Below are 10,109 nucleotides of genomic sequence, written 5' to 3'. Positions count from 1 at the left end.
GTATAAACAAATTATAATTTTTATATTCACAAACATTAAAGTCTTTGTAATTATAAATATCTAATAAATATAATTATAAACTAAGTTTTCATCCAAAACATAATTATAAATATTGTTCCCAAAACAAAATAAACATAACCCAAAACATAATTATAAATATTGTCTCTAAAACAAAATAAATATAATCCAAAATATTCAATTTTCATCTTCATTCTCTTGTAAGTTGGGTTGGCGGAAGTTGGATTTTGGCAAAAAAAAATTGTAAAAATACCCCTTACTAAAAGAATACTAAGCCCGGCAAAAAAGCTCGCTCCGCCTTGCCAAAGCCCGCCGTTTAAACAGATTAGGCGAGCTTTTACTATTTGACAATTCTAATTTTTCAGTCCAACCCGCCTTTTTTGGCGAGTTACGCGGACCGACCCGACGGATTTAGGTCGGTTTGCCACCCTTAAACACAACTAACCTTTCTCATTTTTCAAATAATTCAAAGCGAACCTTAAAAAAAGGGGCAGAAAGAAAAAGAAAAAGGAAAAGGAAAAGACTGAGGAACAAGGCGAGAACAGCAGTTAAACCCTAAAGAAGAAGAAGAAGAAGAAAGGGCGATGACAAGTGCTACGTCGTCGTCGGAGGTTGAACCGGTCGAGCCGCAGTCACTGAAGAAGCTCAGCTTCAAGTCCCTGAAGCGCGCACTCGATCTCTTCTCTCCCACTCACTCTCACCTCGCTCCTCCCGATCCCCATAGGTTCCACCTTTTCCTTTCTTCTTTTCAATTTCCCCCAAACTCTTCACTTTTTTTCTACTTCTTTGTTTGCTCATTCCTGAATTTGATTTCCTCCTGCAGCAAGAGAATTCGCACTACCCACAAGGTTAGTCTTACTTTTTCGTAATTGCGGCATTTTCATTTTAATTTTTATAGCCAAAATACCAAACCCTAAGATGCAAGCGGGAGCGTAATGTAGTTTGTGGATTAATCTTTGTAGCTTGAGTGAAATTAGGGAGTGATGTTATGTGGTTTGGAATGAAAATTTAGGTACTTGTGGAGTATGGTGGAATCAAACTCTCTACTAGTCAAGCTCCTCGTCAAGCTAATTCCGCGGCGCAAGGTCAAGCTCAACCGGGGCCATCTAATGCACTTGCTCTTCCGGGTATAATCATCTTGGTCTCAGTATGTGCATTTTAATATATGTGCCTTAGAGAGGGAAAAGAAAAGGATCAGTTGACTTTATGGTGTTCATGAAATTAATTTCCTTGAGGTATGCGCCGTTACAAATCGTCCACGGAAGATCATTTTAATTAATCTTAAAGGATGCCAATCAATCATGATGTTTGTGATTTTATAGTTTATAAACTTGGTCTTCTTATGCTTTAATTCTTTAATTGTTGTCTTCGATTTTCTCCTTTATATATTATGACCTAAATGCATTTGGTGTTTAGGAATGACGTATCCCGGTATCCGGAAAATTTGGGTAGGGGTACAAAGATGATACCAGATATAAATGTGGGGTCAAATTTAATGAAAAGTGCAGGCAAACGATACATACAATTATATAACTATAACAAAGTTTCTAAAACTTTGTAGGGGCATATGCCTCCCAGCCAAATTAATCCATCATTGGTTTTAGTATTGCTTGCCCTATAACCCTTTTCTTTGAACTTTAGATTTTGGAATTTAGCATTGTTTTTTAAGAATTTTCCATTATTTAGTGCCCAACATGCTGATGTTTTTCTCTTATTTGACAGGTCCAGGAGATTCCAAAGATCCCCAGAAAGGAGGACCCCAAAATGCTTTGGTTGTTGGTCCAACTATGCCGTCAACAGCTTCGTAAGTATACCCTCCTTGCCTATTTTTAGTTAACTTTTCTATGCCTATTTGTAGGAAGGAGATTTAAACTCGATAATTTGTTTGTCTTGTAATCATTAAAAATTGCTTTTTTATGCTTCTTCAATTACTTACAAATTTTATTCTTTGATATATTAGCATATAGAGCAGTTTAGGTTTGAACCATATTCTGCTATAAAATTTTTAATAATATAATGAGTAAACTACCATTTTTACTCATGAAAGTTTTAAACGCTGACAAATTTACCCACGAAAGAACGAAATTGAAGTTGTACCCATGAAAGATGGGTTTCGTACGACAAAACTATCCAAAGCCTAAAAAGCTACAAAAAAAAAAATCCCAAATTACCCTTCTTAACCTAACCTAACCCACCCAAATCCAACCCTTTACCACCCCTAAAATTCTTCCACTCCAAATCTCATCCACAACCGCAGCCACTGTCACCAAACTCTTCGCATCCTTTCCCAAGTTCAAAGCTGAACCATCACCACATTCCCCTATTCTCACTTAGTCACTTGGCAACCACTAACTCCCAGGAAAGTCTTTCCATCTCTGATCTCTGAACACAGGAGGACCGTTCAAGTTTCACGCCGCTTAACCCTGAATCTCGCCGCTGCGGACAACAACGTCTGAGTGGTCTTTGCAGCCGGTGGCACCGGCAGCCACATGTACCCTGCAGCGGCCATCGCGGATGAGCTCAAACTGGCCAACCCCACAACGGAGTTCCTCTTCGTTGGCACTCCAAACAGCGTGGAAAGCACTGCAGTCCCTTCCGCAGGGTACAGCTTCGCCTCGGTTCCTTCGGTGAGGTTGAGTCGCCCCTTCATCGCCCCTCACAACCTCTTCTTCTTCCGTTATCGTTTGTTAAGATCCCTCATCTGTTGCTTTTGCCGTTTGCGTGATTTCGACCTCCATATCGTTGTTGGAACTGGCGGCTATGTCTCTTTCCCCGTTTGCCTTGCCACCAAGTTAAAAGGGATAAAGTTTGTGATCCATGAACAGAACTCTGCTCCTAGTTTGGCCAACTCTGTTTTTGCCGTTTGCTGATGCCATCTTTGTCGTTTTCAACTCAACTGCTGAGTTGTGGTGAATGTGGCACTGACGGTTGTGGATGAGATCTGGAAAAATTTTAGCAGTGGTAAAGGGTTGGGGATTAGGGTGGGTTAGGTTAGGTTAAGAAGGGTAGTTTGGGGTTTTTGGATAGTATTTTAGGGTTTGGATAATTTTGTCGTACGGAACCTATCTTTCATGGGTACAACTTTAATTTCGTTCTTTCGTGGGTAGATTTGTCAGTGTTTAAAACTTTTATGAGTAGAAATGGTAGTTTACTCTATAATATATAATGCCCCTACTCTATATTCTAAAATAATGCTTGAAAACACCAATTTGGTTTTCAAGATAGTTAGAACTATACTATATTTAAGCATGTTGGAAGATTGCAGAAGCTGATAGAAGCTTGCTAAAGTGATAGAGTGTTTGCATTAACAATTGTGCGGATGGTTCTTAGTTGTAGTAAGGAAATCTGTTGGTTTCAAAACTGAAACACACATTTTCCGATACAGCAAGCTTTTGAAAAGATGTCATTGAAGACCAGTGGTTCTTATGTTTTTGTGTTATTTTACAGGAATGATCGTGGTTTTACAGGCAAAAGCACAGCCGTTATTTCTGCTTCTTCTGGTTCATCTGAAAGGTTCAGGCTTTGGCCACTTTTAATCTTTTAATGCTCAAGATATTCTAAGATGATTTACAATGTTTCTAAGAGTGAGATGCTCATTTTGTTGGTTATGTATATTATCTTCTGTAATTTTTTCACCTCAATATGTGTATTTACATTTGCATTTGGCTATGTAGGATTGTTTTTATATACATTACATAATTCAGATTTACATATAATATATAGTTGACAGTTCTGTTGGATTGGCACTTTTGACAAAACACTTATAGTTTCTACATTATTATATAGGAATTTATCCACAGCTGCTTTAATGGAAAGAATGCCAAGTAAATGGCCACGTCCTGATTGGCATGCCCCATGGAAGAATTACAGGGTGAGTTACTGAGTATTTTCTTTTAATTAGATTTGAATAATGGATGATTGGTATTAGGGCCTTTTGGTTACATACTCTGATCACTTGAATCAGAACAAATTTAATCATCCATGACTTGGTAATCCTTTTTGTAGTTTTCCCTTTACTATACCAGAACTTGCCTGGGGTTTGAGAGGGAATGAGGGATACAAATCCAACATTTCTCCCAAACATAGGAGAAATTTTTCATCTTGATTTGTAGGGTGAAACCAATTAAAGTGGAGTCTAGAATAATGAAACACTGAAATGTGGTAGCATATTTTCAAGACTGAATAATTAATTACTAGCTATCTCCGAGGAACCTGATATGCCCAATGCCACACACTAACACCTGACCCAATACATTAGTCACATTTATTGTTTCCAAGAGTTAACCTTCACTTTTGAGTTATGCTTTTGTTGAACAGAGGTGTATCTACACTATATACAAAAGAAGATTGGATTAAGTATTGTTTTCGTCCCTAAGGTTTGAGGCTAAAATCAAAATCGCCCCTGATTTTTTTTTTCGGTCAAAATGGTCCTCAACATTACATTTAGTTTTAAAGCCATCCTTTTGAACACAAAATTTTTAAATAACAGAAATACCACTTTAAACTCTCCAGCGTTAGTCATTTTCCCCATGAGAGTTTTCCAAAGATCTGCATCTCTTCACACAACCTAAGAACAAGATGCAACTTTGAACTATAAATTTTCCTTTCCTTTTCAAATTTCAATCTGTGGAATTCAAGAGAAAAGGGCTTACCTTCTTTCAATTTGACTTCTTCTAGTTTGTCCTTCTATTTCCCCTTTTCATCCATCTTCAACCTATTTTCCTTATTCATGTAAAATTCTCCCCCTCTGCTTCTTCCACCATCCCCAATCACCAAAATTTTTGCTATACCATCAACACATACAACAACAACAACACAACAATTAATTGATTTAATTAAAAAAAAAGAGAAAGAGGGGGATGGAGAAATAGACATAGACGAAGGGAGAGAGAGGCAGATTGCAGAGAAGGAGAAGAGAGGAAGTAGGAGAAGATGTGGCACAGGCGAGGGTAGACCCATCGCGCTGCTGTCGCTGGAAGGAAGTTTGAAGAGAGACGAAGACATGAAGGGAAGGATAGAGAGAGAAGAGCGAGATAGAAAGAGAAGCAGAGACAACAAGGTCCGGGGGGGGGGGGGGGTTCCTCAACTGTTGTTGCCGTTGTGGAGCAGCCTTCGCCGTCGCCAACATGCTCCGCTACTTCTGTCGCCGGAGAAGCCGTCAGATTTGCCAGGTGATTGAAAAGGATGGAGAAGGAGATGCAGAATGAGGGTTGTAGTTGGGGCTGGTTATAAGTTGACAATGAATGAAGGAGATTGAGTTGGGAAGGTGAGGATAATTAAACTGAAAAAATTGGGAACTAAGGATGATGGTGAGTGGGGAGGAAGAAGGTATTTTTGTCCGAAGCATGATTTTAAAATAAAATTCAACGTTAAGGACGATTTTGAATGTAAAAAAAAAAAAGCCTTGGGAACGATTTTGATTTTCGGTCAAAACCATAGGAACCAATATCGAACTTAACCCAAGAAGATTCTTATTTTCTAATTTATTTCAAGCATAGGTTTGCTGTGAACTAGCTAAAGCCCATTTTCTGGTCTAAGTTGACTTATAAAAAACCAAGATATTTAACAAATAGTAACAACAGCAACAACAACAAAGCCTTATCCCACTTGGGGTCGGCTACATACATCAAACATTGCCATTGCCTCTTATCATGTATCATGTTTGTAATGAGACCGTTGATAGATAGATTTCTATTGACTACCTCATTTATCGTTTTTTAAGTTTTCTTCAACCTCTCGCCACTTGTATATCTTCCATGTAATCTATCTCCTAACTGGATGCTTTGCCGGTCTTCTCTGCACATGTCCAACACACCTAAGACAAAACTCCACCATCTTTTCAACAGTAGGCACTACAACTTTCTTTCTTATATCATCGTTTCATATTCTGTCCATGTGTTTATGGCCGGTCATCCATCCAATTATTCTCATCTTGACCACATTAAACGCTCACCCTTCGGCAATTTTTCTAATGCAGTATGACTGGTGTAATGTTTAAGGGAACTTTGTTTTGATATATTTTTTAATTGATTGATTTTAACCTTGTTTTATTTCTTGTAGGTCATCAGTGGTCACTTAGGATGGGTGAGATCTGTTGCAGTTGATCCCAGCAATACATGGTTTTGTACTGGTTCTGCAGATCGTACCATCAAGGTAATCGATTATGAAATGCATATCATAGTTGCTTGTTATGTCGAAGTATGTAGATAAAATGGAAAAATGGTATTGAGTGAGGTTTAGTTGTTGATATTGATCTGGATTCCTTCGTTGTAATTTCATCTCAAGAAATATCTTCTTTTTGATAGTACTTTAACTGCTTTATATGTTTGATAATGACGAGACATTTGGTACTTAGAAAGGTGTTTTTATTATTCTGTTGAGGAGTTGCCTTTTGTCAGACTTACCTTTACTCATGTTGATGAATTAATTATTATGAATATTAACTTTGTAATTACCATATTCACCTTGCTGTAAGTTGAAGCTAGAAACCTGTCAGGAAAAAAATTGAAGCTAGAAATACGTAACCCAAAAAAAAAATTGAAGCTACGGATTTGGAAAAATATGTACCTATTATGTGAAGAATGTAATTTCTTTAACTGTTGTTCCCGTTCTGCCCCTCTGCTTAATTAATTGTTCATCTGAGCAGATATGGGATTTAGCTAGTGGAAGGCTAAAGCTCACACTGACTGGCCACATCGAGCAAATAAGAGGTAAAATACTATAACATTATTAGTAGTGTCTAATTGTGAATCAGGTCAATTATAATGGTATGATTTTTTACAGGCCTTGCTGTCAGCAGCAAGCATACTTACATGTTCTCTGCTGGTGATGATAAACAAGTTAAATGTTGGGATCTTGAACAGAATAAGGTAAGGAATTCTACTTCATTCTCTCTCTCTCTCTCTCTCTCCTGAATTTCAACAATTACAGAATATCTATCAACAATATGCTACTAAAACTAGTGATGCTGTGTTAAGGTTATTAGGTCCTATCATGGTCATCTTAGTGGTGTCTACTGCTTGGCTCTTCATCCAACAATTGACATTTTACTTACTGGAGGGCGTGATTCTGTCTGCCGGGTATGGATGCTGTTGATAAAGTTACCTGTTGACACATTAGACAGATGCCATGTACCTGCTGAACAGTATCATATATTTTTTTTGAATTTGTATTATGTACAAAGATTATAGCTAAGGAGTGGCAACCTTAACTTTTCAGGTCTGGGACATCCGTAGTAAAATGCAAATTCATGCTCTTTCAGGACATGATAATACTGTCTGCTCTGTATTTACACGGGCAACGGTATGTAAATTATTCTGTTTTCTATGTTATTTTGTCCTTTGATATTCTCAATGGTCAATTATCTATATAGTTGGCTAGATTTCCCTCTCTGTTCAGAAGACAGTCAGGTGAATTCAGACTGGTTTAGTTCTTGGTTTGTTGATTATTAAATGGAAACACAGACTCCAACTTTTAAATTTAACTTTGGAGCAAAATTCTAAATTTTCTTTTTTCTATTCACAGGATCCCCAAGTTGTTACAGGTTCTCATGACAGCACCATCAAGATGTGGGATCTAAGATATGGTAATTTATGGTTTTATTTTAATTTTTATATCTTCTTGTTTGTATCTGGTTATGCTGTTTTTCATATTCCCTTGCTTTTTCCTGTGCATCTTTGCTATCTATCTGACATGTGATGTATTCTTGCAGGTAAAACAATGTCAACCCTTACAAACCACAAAAAATCTGTTAGAGCCATGGCACAACATCCTAAAGAGTATGTCCCAATCTCCGATATTGTTAGTTCTTCACCCCCCCCACCCCCCCCCCCTCTTTTCTCCCTCCCCCCTTCTCTTTTTCTTTGTCTTCTCACTCTTTTCATTGTTGTTGGCTGCAGGCAAGCTTTTGCATCAGCATCAGCTGATAATATTAAGAAATTCAGCCTCCCAAAGGGAGAGTTTTTTCACAATATGCTGTGAGTTCAATTATTTAATATTACTAACCCCATGTGATCATGGGGATCATTAATGTAAATTGGACTTGGATTGTTTCCTATGATAACATTTTTTTCAGCCATCTTATAGTATCTCACTTGTCATGTTCAAAACATTGTTTGCAATACATGGGTTCTAATTGTTACTTGTTTCATGTGCAGCTCTCAACAGAAAACTATCATCAATACGATGGCTGTCAACGAGGAGGGTGTGATGGTTACAGGAGGTATGAACCCTAAAACAGCAAAATTCTATTCGAAATGCTTGATAGAATAAATTCAATTTATCTGTGCCGGTTTTTCATAACTATTTGCTTAGGGGTTTTTCATTGACACGCATAATTCTTTCTCGCATAGTATTATTTATGATTTATTATTCAACGTTAACCTTATAATTCATCTGTTGAAGGTGACAATGGGAGTCTCTGGTTCTGGGATTGGAAGAGTGGTCACAATTTCCAGCAAGCGCAGACAATTGTGCAGCCTGGTATGGTTGTTAGGCCTTAAGTTGTATTCTTACTCAGATCTAATAATAATGATATACACATACATACTAACACTTTTTTCTCTCTATCTACTACCTTGTAGGTTCACTGGACAGTGAAGCTGGTATTTATGCTTGTACCTATGATGTAACGGGTTCAAGGCTTATAACATGTGAAGCTGACAAGACAATCAAAATGTGGAAAGAAGATGAAACTGCCACTCCTGAAACCCATCCTCTTAATTTCAGGCCCCCTAAAGACATCAGGCGATTTTAGCTTCAATCAATCAATCAATCTCTATACTACCCCTGCAATACATTTATATTTGGTTATTTGTAGGTCTGATGTAAAATTACATATGTGAAAATAATTATCATGAGTACTATCCATTTTTGTAACACTGGATTGCATGTACATTAATAGTTAGATTTAGATCCGTATTATATATTTTAATAGAATTGCAGTCAGTTTTGTGCAGACTTATGAAAACAGGTGCGATTTTGTTTTATCTCATTTCTCCATCTCCCCCTTAACCGAATCGATTTGGGCAGTGTTCAATGTTTTCCGAAATAAGTATAGGGAAGAAATGTTTATTGACTAATTTCAATCATTTTCTTCCCATAAAAATGACTTTTTAAACTTTCATTTATTCTTATCTACACTCTTAAACATAAATTTTAGAGTAAAAGTCTTTTTTGGTCTTTATCATTTACCTGATGGACATTGTGTCTCTTAACAATTATAAAAACACAAATTGGTTTTCATCCATTTTTGTATTTGTTCAATCCAGTCTTTAGAACCGGTTATCCACTTCCGTATTTGTTCAATCCAGTCCTTAAAACCGATTAATAACAGGTTAACGCTGGCGTGTCAGGTAACGTCTCTTTTGTAATAGGAACAAATCACTCCTGAACTCTTCAACCGTCTTCCTCATTTGAAACTCTTTTTTCTTCCTTTCCTCCCTCTTCTCCACCACTAAACTCTTCAACCGTCTCATTCCTCTGAAATTCTTTTTTCTTCCTTTCCTCCCACTTCTCCACCACTACCGCACTCACACTCCCTCACCCTCATCCTCCCTCTTCGCCAACACCACTGCACTTACAATCATCATCGTCATTAACAATATCATCACCACCATTTATGCATGATGATTAATGAAAATTTTATATTTTCCTAAACACTCTCCCTCCTCTTCTCCCTTTCCTCCTTTTATGCATTTTTTTTACTTTCTCGTTTCGTTTCATCACTCACTACTACCATTACCACTACCACAACATTATGAGTTTCATTTATTTTAACACTCAAACTTTTCTTCTTTTTAACCTTTATTTTTCTGACGAAAAATAAATAGATTTTTTCTCCAAACGATCATGATACTTCTTTAGTGTGATTATACTTTTGGTTTTTAAATTTTTGGATTCTGATGATAATATTGATGATGATAATGATTGTGATGAGAATGAGGAGAAATGAATACGGTGATTTTGATGATGATTGCAGTGATGATGATTTTGATGATAATTCCGAAAAGGAGGTGAAGCGGATTGGGGGTGTTGGGGTTAGGGTTTTGGAGTTGAGAGAGGAAATGGAGAAGAGGAGGGAGATTGTTAAG

The 10,109-nt window shown here is 37.2% G+C and overlaps 1 protein-coding gene across 1 annotated transcript; it reads left to right on the top strand.

The window, feature by feature from the left end:
• The first annotated feature begins 501 nt into the window (after positions 1 to 501).
• On the top strand, positions 502 to 9,005 carry LOC130976870 (protein pleiotropic regulatory locus 1). The gene is made up of 17 exons (XM_057901817.1): positions 502 to 742; positions 842 to 866; positions 1,031 to 1,145; positions 1,741 to 1,822; positions 3,466 to 3,531; positions 3,805 to 3,889; positions 6,079 to 6,171; positions 6,665 to 6,728; positions 6,802 to 6,887; positions 6,996 to 7,097; positions 7,237 to 7,320; positions 7,543 to 7,603; positions 7,730 to 7,796; positions 7,917 to 7,994; positions 8,175 to 8,239; positions 8,422 to 8,499; positions 8,601 to 9,005. The coding sequence occupies exons 1-17, from the start codon at positions 603 to 605 to the stop codon at positions 8,771 to 8,773; spliced, it is 1,464 nt and encodes a 487-aa protein (XP_057757800.1). The 5' UTR covers positions 502 to 602; the 3' UTR covers positions 8,774 to 9,005.
• Positions 9,006 to 10,109: the final 1,104 nt, after the last annotated feature.

The sequence above is a fragment of the Arachis stenosperma genome, chromosome 4 (assembly GCF_014773155.1).
Source record: "Arachis stenosperma cultivar V10309 chromosome 4, arast.V10309.gnm1.PFL2, whole genome shotgun sequence".
Classification (NCBI taxonomy): Eukaryota; Viridiplantae; Streptophyta; class Magnoliopsida; order Fabales; family Fabaceae; genus Arachis; species Arachis stenosperma.
Note: the sequence above shows the minus strand (reverse complement) of the source record. Positions and strands in the feature narration are given on the sequence as shown.